Source organism: Thunnus maccoyii, chromosome 11 (genome assembly GCF_910596095.1).
Source record: "Thunnus maccoyii chromosome 11, fThuMac1.1, whole genome shotgun sequence".
NCBI lineage: Eukaryota > Metazoa > Chordata > Actinopteri > Scombriformes > Scombridae > Thunnus > Thunnus maccoyii.
The window spans coordinates 17481147-17501221 of NC_056543.1; the positions used below are offsets into that span (position 1 = coordinate 17481147).

Genomic DNA, 20075 nt, shown 5'->3' on the forward strand with positions numbered 1-20075 from the left:
AATGGATTTACAATATTATATTATCCCACAAATTATATTATATTTACCCACAAATATAATTTTTGTTCTTTAATAAGATTGGACGTGACATCAATCGATCTAAGTGGTGCTCAAATGTGACACAAAACAACACAGTGACTAGTGAGGTGTATGAAACATCAGCCACTGAAGCATCAGAGGACACAATGGCTGCAGTGATGGATTATGAGGACTTTCCACCCCCGCCGGCTGAGGATTCTGATTATCTTCCACCCCCACCTCCAGACTTACTACAAATGCCATCAGACAGCCAAAATATGCCTGAGTGCCATTACTCACCTGAGCCTGCAGAACCAGAAAACCCTTCCAAATACCCACTCAACAAAGAGGCTTACTTCAAGCAGAGGAGTATGTATGAGCTGAAACGTCTTTACAAGCACATCCATCCTGAGGTCCGTAAAAATATTGAAAAAGAGTACTACAATGACTACAATGAGACTGAGAACAACCAGTTAGAGAGCCAAGAGTACATGTATGAGGATGATGGTGGTAGTCCTGATGATATCAATGACGAAGACTATGGGGAATGGGAAGAGATCCTCCCCGGGGAGGTGCAGGCAATGCGTTGGATGTTTGAAAATAAGCCACTAGACACCATCAAAGATGAAACTCCAGATGAAGACGAGGACAACAAGAAAATAACTGAGCAGGAAATAATTCTTGGAAAAGATGTGAGACGCACAGCTTGGATGTTTGAGACAAAACCAATGGATAAGCTGGGTTCAACCAATACCAACTCAACAGAGTATAAAAACAAATTCAACAAATTTGACAAAGGAGATGTACGTGCTGCAGCATGGTTGTTTGAAACCCAAACAATGGACACTCTAAACAAAATGCATAAGGAGGAGGATCTGACAAAAGAGGTTTTATTCACAGAAGAGGATGGAAATGCTACCATTTACATGATTGACAATAAGTACATGGAAAGCCTTGGGCACACTGAGACAATTGACGAGAGCCACCTGCTGAGTCTAAGGTCAGTATTAGAGGAAATTACTGATGAGGTGAAAACTGTAACAACCACTTTTGACACTCAGTTTAAATGCATCATCATGGGACAATCCAGCCAGATGCTGGAGATTAAGTCTGTGCGCAAAATTGAAACTGAATTGGAGAACTCTATTGCCTCACGTTGGCTTTTCGATACCCAACCTCTTGATGTGACAAGCGGAGAACCTGACTCTTTGAAACTTGTGTGTAGTCTTTCCATGGAGGACAGCAACAAGGGAGACTGGGGCAGGTGGTTGTTTGAGATAAAGACATTAAATTCTCTAGATGAGTGGGAAAGTTCAAACATAGAGACAAACGAGATCGTTGGAGCTGATGTGCGCAAGCACTGTTTAGTGTTTGAAACTCAGCCAATGGATTCTCTGAAGGATGATTCCAATGCCAGACCTCAGTCCATTGAAGAAATTATCGGGGGCAATGTTAGATCTGCGAGACACTTTTTCGAAAGCAGCCCTCAAGCAGAGAGGAAGATTGGCCCTGAGGTTGGAAAACTTAAAAAAGCAGCAGTAAATGAAGAAATAAAAGGGGATGTGAGACATCAGAAGTGGCGCTTTGAGAGTCAGCCTTTAGAGCATATAAGAGAGGAGAAGAAAGAGATTACTCGCACGGTGAATGTTGAGGAAGACCTCACACAGGAGGATGGCACAAGCTGCAGGGCAGATGTTCGCAAGAACTGCTGGGTATTTGAGACCCAGCCAATGGATACTTTAAAAGATGATTCAAATACTCGCCCCTTGACAAAAGAGGAAATTATTGCAGGTAACGTGAGATCAGCTAGAAATTATTTTGAAACGATTCCAGCTGAGGAGTTGAAGGAGCTTGCAGAGGTGGGAAAACTGAAAAAAACAGTAGCCCTTGATGAGGAGAGGGGTGATGTCAGACATCAGAAATGGCGATTTGAAAGCCAACCCCTGGAACAGATTAGAGAGGAACAGAAGGAAATCATCCGAACAATCGACCTGGAAGAAATTGATAAAGTGGATGTGTCAAACTACAAGTACATGTTTGAGAGCACAGATTTAACTAGAATGGATGAATCTCAGAAGATTCTCATAGAGGGTGTAACATCTGGTTCTGTGAAGTCAAATAAAAACCTGTTTGAGTCAACTCCTTTGTATGCCATGCAAGACAGCTCAGGCCACTTCCATGAGGTGAAAACAGTGCGCCGCGAAGAGGTTGTCAAAGGAGATGTGACAACATGTAAATGGATGTTTGAAACACGGCCAATCGACCAATTTGATGAAAGCATTACTAATTACCAGATTATTAAAGGCATATCCAAACAAGAAATAGAATCTGGTGATGTCAAAACTGCAAAGTGGTTGTTTGAAACACAGCCTCTTGATGCTATTAAGTACTTCAGCAATATTGAAGATGAGGAAATCGTAAGTAAAGATCTTGACATTGTGAAGGGTGATGTGAAAACCTGCAAGTGGCTATTTGAGACAAAACCAATGGATGTCTTGTATGAAAGAGTGGACTTAAAAGGTGAAAATGAATCTGAAGAAATGCTTAAGGGAGACGTCAAAACCTGCACGTGGCTTTTTGAGACACAAGCACTTGACACTCTCCACGACGAGACAGAGACCGTTTTGACAACATGCACTGCAAATCAAGAGGACATTAGAGGAAAAGATGTAAGAATGGCTTGTTTTCTCTTTGAGACTGAGAAACTCGAGGACCTCACTGGAGAGGAGACGGACTCTTTTAAGCGTGTCACAGAGATAGACATTGCGTCTGGAGATGTGTCAAGGATGAAATACATTTTTGAAAACCAAACATCCGACATCATGACTTCTACATCTGAGGAAGTAATGCACAACCTCAAGAGAGTTCAGACAGAGGACATTCAGAAAGGAAACGTGGTGAACTGCAAATGGCTTTTTGAAAATCAATCCATATACACAATACGCAATAGCGAAGAGGAATCGATGAGCAGCCGCACAGTGAATGACGTACAAGGAGGAGATGTAGATAAGGGCCGTTTGATCTTTGAGACCTACTCTTTAGATCAAATTCGGGAGGAATCCTCTGAGACGGACACAGAGCTGATGAAAATGCAAAAGATTGTCCGCGATGATGACGAGAAGGGTGACGTGAGAAATTACACCATGATGTTTGAAACTCAGCCCCTTTACGCCATTCAGGACAAAGAGGGCCATTACCACGAGGTCACCACTGTCACAAGTGAAGAAGTCACAAGTGGAGATGTAGTTGGAACCAGGTGGTTGTTTGAAACCAAACCCCTTGATGCTATCAGGGACACAGATGAGGTTTATATAATCAAATCTGTTACACAGCAGGATGTGCAAAAAGGAGACGTCACCTCTGCCAAGTGGAAATTTGAGACACAGCCTCTTGATAAGATTGCTGAAGAAAATAAGGCTTTAATAAAGACTGTGGATGACATTCAAGGGGGCAACGTTAGAGTGAATAAACATCGTTTTGAGTCTGATGCCCTGTCACAGGAATCTGTTAGAACCGTTAATGTGAGTGAAATACAAAAAGGTGATGTCAGGACTGCAAAATGGAGATTTGAAACCCAGTCCATTGATAAAATAAGAAGCATGAGCTCTGAAAACCTGATTGAAACAGTTCAAAAGGAGGAGGTTGCAAAGGGAGATGTTAAACAATCAGTCTGGCTCTTTGAGAAAAATCCTCTTGACCACATCAAAGAGGTAGATGAGGCTGAGGATACACCTGTCAATCAGGAGGAAATTCCCAAAGCGGATGTAAAGACAACAACGTGGCTCTTTGAAACGACACCATTTGATGATTTTAATGAGACAAGAATGGAGAAGACTGAAATCCTGGGCAAGAGTATCAAGGGAACGCTCGACGAACTTTACAGTCAGAAAATGGTGAAGTCGAAGGGTATACTCATTGAAACTGATGAAATTGGAGATGTTAGGATGGCAAAATACCAACTGATGAATAAGCAGGCTCCAGAGATTCAACGAGAGGAAGTGATCAGGGGAGATCTGCAGACTATTATGATGAACCTACTGAACACACAGGAAAGAAAGGAGAGGCAGATAGTCATAGATTCAGAGGAGAAGGGTAATATCAGTTCAACAGTGCAACAGCTTTTCAACCAAGAGAGAGACAGCAGCATTGAAAGGGAGGAAATATTACGAGGTGACATTCAGGAAGCTATAAACAACCTTTTCAACGAGGACGGGTCAGCCAAACATGGAATACTCATCCAGGAGGATGAGAAAGGAGACGTACAGATGACAATATATTCCCTTCTGAATAAACAAGAGAGTGTTACTGCTGAAAAAGAGGACATAGTAAGAGGGGATATAAGGAGTGCTCTTCAAAGGCTGTCCAGCACAGACAAGAAGGATATCACAGTGAAGATAACAGTAGATGACACTGAAAAAGGAAATGTCAACTTTTACTCCACTTGCATTGAATCTGGGGCTCTAGATTATCTTAAACAGCTACACGTAGAACCTGATGAGACTCTACCTGAGAAAGAAGAAAAAGAGAAAATTGTTGGAGGCGACATCAAGGGCACAAAACTCATCCTCGGTCGTAATCAAACACAAATTGAGCGAACAGTGGAGGATGTTGTACCAGGCGACGTTCACAACACAGTGAAAGTTTTCATGTCAGAGCCAACCATCTCATTAGAAGGTCTCCAGAAGGAGGAGATAGTCAAAGGTGATTTAAGGGCCACTTTGAATTCGCTGTCTGAGTCAGTGAATCAGGCAATTGTTGTGGAGAAAGAGGAAGTGGTGAAAGGCAACATACCAAAAGCTCTGCAGTGCCTGGAGAGGGCTCAGAAGCGGTACAAGGAAGTGGAGAAGCCAGATATCGTACCAGGAAATATCAAAGGGGCTCTGAGATCTCTCGAGAAATCTGCAACTTCCAGAGTTGAGGCTGTTGTTGAGGATTTAGTTCCTGGAGATGTTAAGGCCACACTGAAATCTCTGGAGCTGGCAAAGCAAACAGTGAGGGGTGTTGAAAAGGAAGAAATTGTGAGGGGTGATATTTACACAGCAATGCAAAGTTTACAAGATGCCTCCAGTGAAAGGAGGACGTGTCAACAGGAAATAGATGTTCAGGGTGATGTCAGAGGAACGATTCAGCTCCTACTGGAGCCTTCAACTTCTCCAAAAATGCAAAGGAGCGAAAGCCTTGAAGGTGATGTAAGGGGTGATGTCAAGATGTCAATAAAGTCCTTATATGAGACACAAGAGCAAAACCAGCTGGAGAAAGAGGAAGTGATAAAGGGTGATGTTAAAGGTACTATTAAATCACTGCTGGAAACAGCACAGCGGGAATCTCCCAAAGTCAGACATGGAGCATACAGAAGAGTCAGAGTGAAGCAGAGGCCTCCAGTTAAAAACCTAAATGTTGATGCACAGAGGAACATACAAAAGATAAAAACTGCTAAATTAGTTGAAACATCAAAAGAAAATCACTCCCTCTCTAATGAAACAGAAATTGTTCAAACAAAGTCATGTTCTGTGGAGCAGTCCACCCAGCAAACAAAAACTGTTGTGGAGCACAAAACTATCACACAAAACCACGGTATCAAAACATTAAAGACGGAGTTCCGTAATCTAAAGACCAACTCAAAGGGAATGATAAAAGCAGATAAAACCAAAGTAAAAACTGATGTTTACATCCTAAAACCAGAAGTGCCAGAGCCTGATCTGCCTCTTCCACCTCCACCTCCTCCTGTGGTAGACAATGACCTTCTTCCTCCTCCTCCTCCCACTCCTCCTCCTCCCTCTGTTGACTCTGACATTGATCACCTTCCTCCTCCACCACCACCACTAACAAGTGAACAGGACTTCCTCCCACCACCTCCATCTCAACAAGAACTGGAGAGCATGCCGACAGAGATAATTCATCCTTCACCAGCAAAAGCAAAAAAGATGACAGTCAAAAAAGTGAAAGCTCCCGTTTTACACCCGGTCCCGAAGCTGGAGCCTAAAGTAGAATTCAGTAAAACACAACAGGTGACATCTAAGACAGTGGTAGAAATGAGCCAAAACCAATCGAAAACTGCAGTGCACACATCAAAAACCATTTCATGTGAAATCCCTCCACCACCACCTGAATCACCACGACCGCTAAACAAAGTTTACATCTCTCCTGTAAAATTCACTCCTCCACCCTCCCCTCCTCCTTTCATGAGAGGAAAAATGAGTAAATTCACCACACCATTAATAAAGGCAGAAGAAAAGTACCGGATGCTGAGGGATGACAACACACCCCCAACCACTCCAACTCCCACTTATATACATGACTCAGTTACTGCTGCTCTTGAAATGCTTTCCACCAAAGATGCAGAACAGCAAAATAACAACACATTAGAAATCACACAGGCAAGAGCTGATAATACAGCCTTGAATGTTCATTCAGACTCTCTATCATGTGAGTTATCCAAGCAGGTTGTAGTCTCAAATACCTCCCAAAGCAATGTCAGTGCTAGTCATGAAAGATGCCTCACAGATTCCACCGTTATATCTTCTGCCAAACAGCAAATGGTTTCTAATGAGAGTTCTAAGGTTGTCTCTGTTCAAAAGACCTCATCTGTCTCAACTGTTAGACAAGAAATGCATACCACTACACAGAAAACAGTCTCTGTTTCTTCCAAAAAGTCGGCTCAGTCTGTCATGACTGACAAAGTCCAGACCTCAATCACTGATGTTGCTGCTGATAAAAAAACAGATGTAAAGAATGAGAAAACAAAGGGCTCCAACAAAACTGAGGATAAAAAGGAAGATGAAATGCTCATGTGCTCTGAGAAAATCCCTGTTCAAATAGTGAAAGCTGAAACAACTGTTACTATTCAGGAGAATGTAAATTCACAATCTGAGAACAAGAGGACAAAAGATGATACAGCGCCAGAATTAACCAATGCAATTACCTGCAATCAGTCCTCCAAAAAAGAAAATGTCACCTTGGACAAAAATGTAAAAACGTCCAAATCACCACAGCATGATGACAGGAATACTGATCATTCTCCTCCTAAGAGCCAAGAGAAAGTTTCCGATCAGCCAAAGCAAACAGAAAAGGCAGCTGCCGATACAAATGGAAAAACAAGCAAACAAAACCAAAAGGCGAAAAAGAACAAGAAGCAAGAAAAGCAAGGAGATATAAAAATGTCTGACGAGAGTGAGAAGCAGGTGACAAAGAACAATAAGCAAGAAAAGCAAGAAGACATAAAAATGTCTGATGAGAGTGAGAAGCAGGCAAAAAAGAACAAGAAGCAAGAAAAGCAAGTAGATATAAAAATGTCCGATGAGAGTGAGAAGCACGTGACAAAGAAAAATAAGCAAGAAAAGCAAGTAGATATAAAAATGTCCGATGAGAGTGAGAAGCACGTGACAAAGAACAATAAGCAAGAAAAGCAAGTAGATATAAAAATGTCCGATGAGAGTGAGAAGCACGTGACAAAGAAAAATAAGCAAGAAAAGCAAGTAGATATAAAAATGTCCGATGAGAGCGAGAAGCAGGTGAAAAAGAACAAGAAGCAAGAAAAGCAAGTAGATATAAAAATGTCCGATGAGAGCGAGAAGCAGGTGGAAGTGAAAGAAGCTATTGAGGTGAAAGTGATCAGTGAATCTAAAGAAGTAAAGACAGAGTTAAAGCAGGGGATAAATAAAGATACTCCCCCTCCTGCTGCTGTCAATGCACCTGCTGTTACTCTGAGTGTCACTCAAAGCCAACCAGAAACTCCAACTCCAACGAAAAAGAAAAAGAGGTCCAAAAAGTCCAAAGGTGGTGCGAAGTCAGGTCAAAGTAAAGATATTTCCACAGAATCAAAGACAGGCGTTATCGAAACCAAGACAGCAACATCTGAAAAATCCCATCAAACTCAGGAAACAATTGCAGTCACCCAAATTCACAAAAGTGTAAAAGAGGAGCACATTGAAGTCAAAAAAGAAGTCATTACCACAGAAAGCAAGGATGATCAGAATTCCCAGCACCAAAAAGCAGTTGAAAAGCATCTGAAGGGATCTCAAAAGAAGAAAGGGGTGACAGTTATTCAGCAGAGCGCAGAGGAACCTCCAGAAGAAAGTAGGGATGTCCCAATTATAGTGACAGGCGAGGAATCTCAGAGGCGACAGGTCCAAGTGTTAAGCTCTCACATCACAGAGATACAGACAGTTTCAGAAAAGAATGATTCACAATCTGTGAAAACTCTGCTTGATACACTTCCAGATTGGCTCATGAGTCCAGAGAAAAAATGTGAATTGGAAAATGGTGCTCAGAAAAATGAGGAAACTCTTTCAGATGTGAGGAAACTCGCAGAGACGAAACTGATGCATCTAGAAGATAATGAGATGATGGAGAAGCATGAATGTGAGCCAGTTTCTGAAAAATCTGTGTCTGGCAGATCAACACCAAGAATATCCAAGATCAGTATTGGTTCTGCTAAAATAGAGAACCAAACTAAGAAAAAGACCACACATGAAAAAAGCAAAGAAGAAATGAGTCAGTCCAAGTCCATTGACCTGCGGGCTCCCTCGCCATCACTGAGGATGCGTTCTCCCTCGCCGACGTTTATCACCATCGAGTCTACACGTAGAACTGACTCCCCGCAGAGAGTTACTCCATCACCTACCCTTCTCCACAGGCCGCCCACACCCCCCACACCGCCGCCACGCAGGTGTGACACACCGACATCACGCCTCAATAGAATCACACCTTCTCCAACATTTGACAGAGCAGAAAATTTAGCTCGACTCAAGGACACGACAGCAAAGCTCTCGCGTGGCGTCACCCCACCGCCACTCCTTACCCCACAACAAATCTCAGAGAAGAAATCAGAGATTGTGGAATCGCCTGCATCATTCCATCGGCAAATCAAAATTGAGTCTCAGGTTGTTGAGTCTTATTCTAGTACAACAAAAAAGAGTTCATCAGAGGAGGTTCGGCAGGCTGATACAAATTCTGCAAATGTAGAAAAAGATTCAACTAATATGTCAGAGGGTTTGAATGCAAATGAAACACAATGTAAGTCTGAGACCAACCTGCCATTGTGTCAAAATGCCCCAGATCTTCCTGAAGCCTCAGATACTTCAGAGCTATCATCTGCATCTGTAAAAGAAAAGAGAGAGTTTTTCGAAGAGTCTCCTAAGGCTGAAATTAATAAGACCTATGTGCGAAAGGAGCCCATTGATATCCCTGAAAGACTGGGCCCAGACACAGAGGAGTGTGAAGAAGAAAATGAGAACAAAGAGAAGGATGAGCTTCCCAGGGCGGACTTGTCTAGTCTTGTAAACAAATTTGAATCACCAGAAGAGAAAATATCTATCAGGAAAGAGCTTATCTCACTCGCAGAGCGGCTTCACAATGACACTGGAAGCACAGATTGTGACAAAGAGAATTCAGACATCCTGGAACAGGAAATGCCAACTTTTGACATTCAGGCTATTAAATCTGTTTTTGAACTGGATGAGCAAAATTCCTCATTCAGAGAGGAGAAAAAGGATCAGGAGGAGGCAGTGTCAAGCCTGAGTGAAACAACAGTAGACACTTCAAAGCAGGAAAGTCCTCAAGAGACAAAGGGAGACTCACGGCAGAGCACACCCCTCCCTCCTCGGAAAGATGAGGTAGAATCTTTACCAGGCTTCACTGAAACCAAATCAATCACAGAACATTTCTCAGATGTTGATGAATTTGGCAATAAGGTCACCGGAACAATGACAGCTGTCACAAAGCACTCAGAGAGTGTATCAACGCAACGGGTTCCTTTTTCCTACGCTGACGCAGTTAAAAGAAAAGCTGTGAAGCCAACAGAGACCTACGAGGACGATGCTACTGAGAACTTGCTGAGGAATTTCCACAAAACATGGACAGAGAGCGAGACGGTTTTCAAGAGTCTTGGCTACACAGTTTCCGAGGAAACGACATCACAAGTTGTGTCACATCAGACGAAGATTGTCTCATCCGGTAAAGAATTATGCAGCATGAAACAACAGGAACTAATGGCATGGACCACAGGATGCACGGATGGGATATTTGCTTGTCCTGTGTTACAAAAGCTGTATTTCTAATTTCTGCATTGCATGGATTGTGTTTGCTTTTCTGTAAACACAGTGTTAATAATACATTTTTGCACATTTGAGTTTGAAAGTTCACTCTTGAATTTGGGAACAGTAGTTTGACAAAATAATCTTCACTCAAGGTTAATTTACCAGCTTTTTCAGAAGCTTTCAACTGCATTTCATGGTCTTCATCAGTGAATGGGGTTTGCTCAGTGGTCATGGGGTTGTTCAAGAATCAATCACAAAAATCATATATTTGCCTCAGGGGTTTTACAATCTGTACAGTAACACAACATCCGGTATTCTTAGACCCTTGATTCAGATAAGGATTTGTCTTTTTTTTTCTTTTTTTGTACATTGTTTGTTATAAGGATGATGTCTTTCTAAAGACTAATTGGTTTAAAGGAGAAGTTTGTAGGATTTAGGGGGATCTATTGGCAGAAATGGAATATAATATTTTTAAGTCTGTTTTAATTAGTGAATAATCACCTGAAAATAAGAATTGTTGTGTTTTCATTACCTTAGATAATGTAGCCTGCCATGTTGCACTGCCATGTTTCTACAGTAGCCCAGAACGGACAAATTCAACAATGGCTCTAGAGAGGGCCTTTGGCATTTTTTGCGAGTTTTGCAGCCACCGTAGGTTCTCCTACACGCTTGAAAGGGGAGGAGGAGGGGGAGAGGTATTCGGTTATTGCGATCTGAAACGTCACCGCTAGATGCCACTAAATCCTACACACTGGTCCTTTAATTAGTCTAATTGGTCATGATAAGTACTGTAGCCGTATTCAATTTTCAAGAGGCTGCCCATTAGCTGACCAGCATACAGCCAGCATACTGTGCCTTTCCAATAGGAAAATTACAGTATATGCTGTTTGAAGGCTTCCATTAAACCACATGACAATTTATTTTGTAGCGCTCACAAAATCTGCCAAAGTGCAGCGGAGGGATGAATGGATGGCTGTGCATGCATGTGTGTTAGTCGAATAAATCCTGAGGAAAAATAAACTGAATCATTTTGCTCTCATGACCGCTTTAAGGTTTTTTTCAACAAAAGCATTTTTTTTTAATGGAAAAGAAATCTATTGTAGTGCTTTGTAATAACAAGATTAACCATAATAAAAAACTGACAGAGAAGCTTTCGCTGTTTGTTGCATTGAGAGGCAGCTCAAAGGAAATGCTATTCATACGGGATGAATGAAAAAAATCTAACAATTTGCATTTTATTTTCTTCAAACAGACTCGAGTTCCGAAGTCGGAGCTCTGTGTAGTATGTCGGAGACGAGCTTATCCGATGGATGCTCTGATAGTGGACAAAAAAAAGTACCATAAATCCTGCTTCTGCTGTGAGCACTGCAGAAGTAAATTAAGGTAAATATGGCATTAATTAAACTTCACCATAAACTTGGATATTTCCCAAAGTCTTTGAATATTGCTATACTAATTAGTAAAGGCCTTTTCCATCAAAGTATAAAAAGTACAAACTATATCTTGATTTTGATGTGGTGAAGCTCTTAGTGAAAGATTACTCTTTTCTCTTGTAGCCTGGGAAATTACGTCTCTCTCCATGGACATTTCTACTGTCTACACCATTACAAACAACTCCTCAAGTCCAAAGGGAACTACGATAATGGACTCGGACAGAAACCTCCCACAGGAAGTGGTGGACCCATCCCCTCAGATGAGAAACTTGAATGGAGATATTCCATGAGCAGCCTAAATTCAGTAGACAGGGACAAAACACACAGTGGTGAAAACGAAATGACAAAAATATTTGATGAAAGCAAATCACACAGCAACAAAATATCTGTAGTTTGGCCTCCACAAGCCGATTCCCCAAAGAAAGCCTTTAAAATTGAAGAAGACATCCAGCTAACTAAACCACAGTGGCCACCTCTAGATAATTCCCCAAAGTCACCCAAACACCAACACAGAAAGGCTGTTCCAAGAAGTGTCCTGTGAAATAAACTGTGTACTTTAGGCAAACAAACCCAAAGAATAAATGGTGAAGAAAAATACTAGCAAAGAACTGTCCTGTACTGTAGGTACAATTAAGGAATTGTTTGGTTGAAGGTGATGCAGTGAAGTGATTTAAAAGGGAGCATGAAAAGTATATGGAAGGAAACTGTGTATATACTTGTAAATGGTGTGCGAGTGGAAAAGCAGGTTGTAATAGTAAGTACTAGAGGGATAGATGTGGACAAAGTGTGGCAAGCGGATGTAGACATGAAGCGATGTGCCTTGAACTGACAGGCGTCTCTCATATGCAATGTTTCATTCATTGCATTTTATTTTTATTTTCTCTCATGTTCAGCAGTGACACTGATGTATCATTTAGTATTTGACACAAGATCCAATCAAAGTTGACAACAAAAGATTAGTTTTAAACTGCTAAAGCAAATTAATGTCTAAACCTGACAAATCCCACTGCCCTTGAACATAGCACAGTTAAATCATCCATGAATGGTATTTTGAAATATGATTCGGCTCTGTTTCTTTTTCACTCCTTTTGTTTTACTCTAGATAATTATTGGTTTATACAATTGAATCTTTTTTTTTTTGCTACTGTATGCTTCATGGAAATAGTTTCTGTCTGTGGACTCTGCTGTTGTATTATTTTATCAGGGCTTTTATCTTTCAACATACCAACATTTTTGCCTTTTTTAGCACCTGGTGTGCAGACTACTAAAAAGGAAGTTGGAATGATTTTATTTATAATATTTTAAAGTATATAATATAAACAAGTGAATTGGTAATAATCATGTTTGTTTTGGACATTTGTATCCTATTTTGAACAACAAATATTTTGCAATGAAGATTTTATTTTCTAGATTAGCCAGTTCTGCTTGCTTTGTACAAGAAGATTCCTGATTTTGTCATGCTGTCAGGCTGGTTCTCTTATGTTATTGCTGCTCCAAAGGCAATAAAACATTGAATTTAATTGTTTCATTTGTCCTTTTAAAAGTCTATAGCTAACTTTAGCACAGATATAAGGCAGCATCAATGTATTGTATGTGAAATGTGAATCTCTGACTGTATCTACAAAGTTCATCCACATCAAACACAAAGAGGACATACTGTCGCACAGCTTGTCAGACGTGTATCTGGCGGAAGCAGCCTACAGGAGACAGGAGCAGGTCAGCAGATACTTTTCACACCACCGGTATAATCTCCTTTAGAAGCTATCCCCACCCTGGAGGGGATTTTGGAGCTCAGACGGCAGGTGTGCCTACAGTAGACTAGGAAACCATTTTCAAGTAGGGAAAACTAGAAACTAAATATTAAAGAAAGGCAGATGGGAGACAGGTTGAACACATGCAGTGTGATACATGAGCACATGTCTTGAATGAATTTTACAGCCAGTCTAAAATGGGCTTATGACCAAATGTGGTTACTCATCCTCTTACTGCTCCTCACTGGAGGTGCCTGTGAGCTTAGCATACAGTTTGCCACTGACTTTGAGCACTTGTAAAACTGTGAGACAATAGATATGTCGATATATATTTTTTATATATAGAAAGGTTATTGTCTTACCACGTGAAGAAATATGTCAAGCATTACTGAGGTTTTGAATAAGCTAATATTTAAAGTAGGGACACATAAACATAATTATTTTGTGCAGCTGTGACATATATACACATATTATATTTTGTAAATACTGAAAAATTGCACCAGCCACATACACACAGGGCCAATATACACTTAATACATATATTTTTTTCTTATTTATCTTTCTAATTCTTTGTTGCGCACAAGCCTTTTAGCACATGCACACATTGAACGAGAATGTCATAAATATATATCTATATAAATAAACATTTGTGGAGATATGTCTACAAGCTTTAAGAGGCTTACTTCCTTTAAAATGGAGTATAATATAAACTAAACAATAGAACACCTCAACACACACTTGCCTGGTTCATTCAGCTATTTTGTCTTTGGATGGTTTTTTCTGAACATGAGCAAAACATGTTGTTTCATGTAAAAAACAGTTTGCAGGAGTCAAGCAGGTCTATTTGCGGACGCACGGCACTGCACACCCACTTGGTTAGATTTACGCATGAGTGAGATGGTTAAGGTCGAGGTAAGAATATCAGGGGGTGTGTCTTGTAGTGAAGTGGGTGTGTCGTGTAGTCTGCAAGACTGCAGATGGACCCTGCTCGCAGGAGTTCACTGGAAATTCTCTCACAGCGTCAATCTACCTTGCTACTACTATCTGTGTGTGCAGTCCTTACTTTCTCCCTGTGAGCGGATTGGCACAGTGTCTATCGGATTACACTCTGATTGGTCGGCTGTGGCTCGTCAGGCGGTGCGTCAGCCCAGTTGCACTACCATCATGTTATCACCCCCCCATCCAGTCGAATAACAGTGCTGTGGGATGCTGGAGGAGGCAGCAGCGTATCATCAGGACCACAAGTCTGACTTGGATGCAGAGGCGCTGAGTGAGGTAGGCATAACAAGGATGCTTTTTAAAAAATATATTTTCTATCCGACACACGGTTTGCAGAGCAGGTTGAGCTTCACTTGTGTTGGAGAATCCAGAATGATGGGGTGGCTCTACTTTTTTGTTATTTCTGCAATGTTGGTGGATTCGCCCATCCGCATATAGTAGTCTGTCCTTTTTAATTTCTGTGCGTTTATCCGCATGTTTTCAGGGATTAGTATGGCGCTTTGATCTCTCTTTCAGTGCGTCCCGGTTATGCCCGTCTGTGCATTCAGTGATGCAGCCACTTTGGCTCAGTCCCCATTCAGCACACACTGATATCCGTCCTATTTGGCGAGGGCTGTCACCTCTGCTCTTACGGTTAGAAATGCGTAGGTTGTCCAGGACGTTGGGAGGAGCTGCTGGGCAAGTTAAAACTGAAGCCTATCAAACTTTAAACAGATGTATGTATTCATGTTAATGTGATTTTTTTTTCTCTCTCCCTTATCTCTCTCTTGCAGAGAGCTGGTACTTCTTAGAGTATCTTAAAAATTAAAAAGTAGCCTAGGCTATTAGACTTATGATGAATGTGTAAAAGATATACATAAGAAGAAGAAATGGTCATTTGGATCCTTCTCTTAACTGGCACCCAGCATGTAAAATGCCCCCCCCCCCCCCCCCCCCCTCCTTTTCAATGGTCCTATTAAGAATGGTCTTTGATGTCAAGTCTTAATATTAACCTACTAAAATACTGAAAATGAAAGTTCTCTGACGTTTTTTTTTACACATGTCAGAGTCTGATGTTAGAAACTGGGCACATGAAATGTTTTGCCCTCAACATATATGCCCATCATATACATTGTGGTCGGCTAGAACATTTATGTCAAAGAGTTTTCTACTATTGTACTACAGTATGTACTGTATCTGTACAAAGCTGGCGTTACATGCTGGAGAAGGTCGTGAAAACAAGGTGTGTAAGTACAATGTAGGTGTACCTTTATGGTTAAAATCCAGCTGAGTGAACATCACTTTTAATATTCATACTCAGTCTGTTAAAGGAATTGTAACAACAGCCATTATTCTTTAGAATTTAATTTAATTTTGTTTAAGCAGTTGTATCACAAAATATATGCTGAAAATCATGTGTATGGCTGGGAATGTTCAAAGTCAAAAGTGAGCGAGCTCTCCTGGGAGCCTGTGTTTCTTCTTGCTGCCGTCGCCGGGACATTTTAGATCATTATCTGGATCAAATGCTAATCCTCTTTCTCATTGAGCCACATGATGGTTTCCATTACATGTCCATCTGCCCATACAGTAAGTAAGGTTCTGTGCCAGACTGACTGTGTGCCTGAAAGCATATATTTGTTTATTTTGTTAACTGGGCTTGTGCCTCTACTATAACTCTGTCTCTGTCTCTGCCCTGCTTACTGTGACTGCTCTCACTAATCACATTTCTGCAAGGTGTAATTAGTCTAGGAGTCTAAAGCCTTAATCCGCGGTTTAAGTGTACTGTATCTTTGCTTAGTCAGTGTTGCGTCCCTTGTTTATTTGTTTATTTGTTAGGATCCCCATTAGCTGTGCCCTGAAGCACAGCCAGTCTTCCTGGGGTCCATATTTAAAAACATTCATTAAACATTACAATCAACACAAATGGCAGACATAAGACATGTATTAGAGAATAACAGTGATGTGTATGAGTAAAACGTACACTGATGATTCTCTCAACAGAGTTACCAGCAAAAACTACAAATCTGCATATGCATAGCATCCTAAAAATACGATGTTCCTAGGTGTGTCCTTACTTGCTTATTAAACATTGATTTTTTTGTTATTTTAGCCGGTAACCGTGGTAAAGAATTCCATGTTTTCATTGCTCTATACTACTGTATGTTTAAGGAAATTACTGTTTGCCTGGCCTTCTGTTGCCAGTCTGGTGATATATATATGACTCTAAATTGTGTTTTAATTAACTGTACTGATATGATGGAGTTTTGGATTATAAAACTTTCCATGTTGAGAGTAGAAGTGCAGCGATCAGCCTGTCTTCAACTTTTAGCCAGTTGAGATGGAAGTGTGTGCTATTGATGTTAGTGCCATACAGACACTGTTCTGTACTAGCTGAAGTTTGCTTCCATCTTTTTTTGTGGCATTCGCCCACATTATCTAGCAGTAATCAAGCTGCAGAAGAATAAGAGTACTTATTACAAGTTAAGTCAAATCAGACGTAAGGTATTTTCTGCATCGCCTTGCTTCAACGAATGCCTGCCCATTCTATTGACAACAGTGTTGATGTGTTTTAACCATTGTTGTCAAGAGAGATGCCAAATAGCTTGGTTTCCTTTACTTGCTAGATGGGTGTTTTATTTATAAAGAGTTTAAGCTCTGGTTCTCACCTTAGAGAATGATTTGAACCAAATACTATGCTTTTTGCTTTGGATATGTTGTTTTCAAGGATCCACTTTCCGATAATATCTAGCTCCCTGCTCAAGATGGCAGTCAGATCAGCAGGTGTTGTTGCTGATGCGGGTACTGTAGTGTTTTTCTTAAGCAGGTCTATAATCAGCACTTATTTAGATGTTGTTAATGTGTTTTGTTAAGAGCTTTTGATTAAATAAACTATTACTTAAAGTCTGCATGAAGCAAGTGAAGGAGAAAAAGCTCTTATTTTGACTCATAGATCTGATAGAATAATGGACACTATTGCTTTAATTCTTACTTCTCAGTACTATCCTGGAATATAAATCTTATATGTGAAATGTAACTTCAGGTTTTGCTTGCAAATCTATGTAAAATAAATTCTCATCTCTTGTATTTGAATAATATTGCACAATGCGTTTTGTCCATGCAGGGCTGTAATGGCTATTGTATCAAGTAAAGATAATAGCACACTATTTACTTGTCCAAAACCGCAAGGGCAAAGGCTTGCTAATAATAGGTTTACACATGCACATCTTCTTTTCTTGCTGTATGTCTGCCAGCTCTCTCTCTTTTCTAAAAGCACAGCTTGACAGATTCTTGACTAAGAAATCTATAACATCTCCTTTCCTCTTTCAGAATGGCAGGCCAGAAGGAATGGCAACTTCTTCTGAATTTTCACAATAAATAATTAGGGCAGAGAAACAAAACAAACAAGGGTTATATCACAATGCAAAATATTTCTTTGCAATTCTCTTAAACCACACTGAAACAGATTTAAAGCACTTTGGTTGTGTGGGCTGTAAGAGCACAATGATTACTCAGGGGGGAACTCTTTCAATACATCAAGTCAGGGCAGCTGCCAATACTGAGTACTGATCCAACTCTAGTGCTCTGTCTTGCCCAAGTTTAAAATCTGTACATCTCACTTCGTAGAACTTATTGGAAATCATTTATATGCGAGATAACAAACATAAGGCCAAGAATTCCTGTTCCACTAAAAACTGAGTGAGCAGCCCATCAAACTGAAAGAATGTAACTGATAGTGGAAGCACTGACAAAGAAACTGCATTTAATGTGGATGAATCCACATAATAAAGTCAGTATAAGGCGTATGTGATTGGTGCAGCCCTACAGGGGCAACTAGCTCACACTGTTGATGAACATGTTGACTCTTAAGATAATAGAACTTTCTGTTATATGCAAATTTTGTGCATGGAATAGAAATGGAAAATTACAACTGTTCCACATCATTCAACTAAAAATTCAAATCCCAATATGCATAGTCTCTTCATTTTACAAAGCAGAACTATACAAATATGTTGGACAGAGCTATAGAGTGAGTCCCAGCTCCACATTTCAATTAACATACATGAGGGATATACATACATAATGCACCCCAGTACAACACCACCACCCACAATGATCTCAATAATAAACATAAAGTAAAATTATTACCTTTCTGACAATGACAACCTGAACTGAAAATGTATAAACTTCATAAAAGTAGAATTTATGGCAGAGCTGTTGTATTGGATTGCCTTAGATTGCACAGGTGCTCCTAGTAACGTGCTTGGTGAGTGTATACAATGCTAAAACTATAATTAATTAACTGATTACACCTCTTCTTAGGTTGAAGTTGGACAGAGCTGTGCAGCAAAATGGATAAATATGTAAAGGAACTCCATATAAGCCACACAATCACAAAGATAAAATTTTTGCAACTCTAACAAGTGCCACAAAATTCAGGGAGAGTCGGGGAGATTAAAAAAAACAAACAAACAAAATAAAAACAGTCTATATATACCCTACTAGTTGTGAAAAAAAAGTCTAATCAGCTAAAACATCTGAAAACAACTGTGTAGCAGTACAGGACCTTTAACCTCATCATTTATCTTTGAGACAGCAATCTAGAGGAGAGTTGATTTACTGTGTGTGGCTCCTCCTCATATACTATGCAGCGCATCGCTCAGAAATTGATACATTTTGTTGTTCATGTTAAAATTTTATGCAAATTTTATGCATTTTTCCAGTGTGAACATGCTACATGATATATACTGGAAAGACAGAATTAGAATTTCCTTGGAAACTGAGATGCAGGTGTTAATTTATCATCAGCTTGAGTGGAGATCAGAAAGAAGAGACTGTGATGTGTACATATAAGAGTCAGTTAAGTGTTTTTCTTCCTTTTGTGCACGTATTCAGCTTTCTGTCTGAACTTTGGTGCATACTTTAACCTCACCTGTCTATAAAAATAAAAACTCTTTATACAGTCAATAACTGCAATATATTACTTTGCTTTGCCGTTTGTTTTTCTCTTCAGTTACACAAATTTGATATACTGTGCAACTGACAGAAAACCCAAATTATATATAATTGATGATTATTTAACACAACAGAAAAGCAGCAAATTCTCAGATTTGGGAACCTGAATCTATCAATATGTACTTAATAAATGACTTATACGGTTAAGTATGTGTGTGTGTGTGTGTGTGTGTGTGTGTGTGTGTGTGTGTGTGTGTGTGTGTGTGTGTGTGTGTGTGTGTGTGTGTGTGTTGTGTATTTTCCTGCTTTTTTGTCCTTTGCCAGTCACATGCCTTCACATACAATATACAGCAGCATTCACCTGCTTTTCAGTGTCTTGTTACTGTCTGCATCCAAATATGTTCCCTGCTTTAATCATTCTGATCCTCCTACACAGATATTGTAATGACATTTGTATTCAATCTGGGACTCTGGAGCAGCCTCCCTGTTGTAGCCTGTTTCTTCCCATTAAATGCTTATGAAAATGCAGTATAGAACACTGCAATTTGAAATGCAGTTCTTTATATGTTTAGCTGATTTCATTTAGTCTTTAATGGCTTTTGTCTTAAGGTTCCAGTGCCGTGTAGTTTTGCTAAAAGCTGAATTGGATAAATGGGAAAACTAAATTTTATTTGAAGTTATGCTGCTGTTTAAAATATTGGCTGTATATGTTTTTCAAGAGTGTCCTGGCCAAGATACATAAAACAAATAACACAAAATACTGTATGTCTCAATATCAGAATGGAACACTACAGTTATAAATCATGCATAAAATCTGCAATATAATCATATAAAATATTTATTTCATCCTAAAGACAACTTAAAACTCCTTAAAACAACCTAATTGCTATCTAAATCCCAAAATA

At 40.0% G+C, this 20075-nt stretch overlaps 2 protein-coding genes across 3 annotated transcripts in view; both read left to right on the forward strand.

Annotated features, from left to right (window-relative positions):
• The window catches only part of xirp2b (xin actin binding repeat containing 2b), a 42019-nt gene extending 29011 nt beyond the window's left edge, over window positions 1-13008 (forward strand). Inside the window, exons 9-11 of the mRNA XM_042425607.1 lie at window positions 78-9972; window positions 11308-11438; window positions 11612-13008. Of these exons, the coding sequence (XP_042281541.1) occupies window positions 78-9972; window positions 11308-11399 (9987 nt within the window). The 3' untranslated portion in view covers window positions 11400-11438; window positions 11612-13008. The remainder of the gene's footprint in view (window positions 1-77; window positions 9973-11307; window positions 11439-11611) is intronic.
• A 1335-nt stretch (window positions 13009-14343) lies between these two features.
• The window catches only part of b3galt1b (UDP-Gal:betaGlcNAc beta 1,3-galactosyltransferase, polypeptide 1b), a 44646-nt gene continuing 38914 nt past the window's right edge, over window positions 14344-20075 (forward strand). For both annotated transcript variants that reach the window (XM_042427342.1, XM_042427339.1), the window contains exon 1: window positions 14344-14514. The gene's annotated coding sequence lies outside the window, so the exon portion shown is untranslated. The remainder of the gene's footprint in view (window positions 14515-20075) is intronic.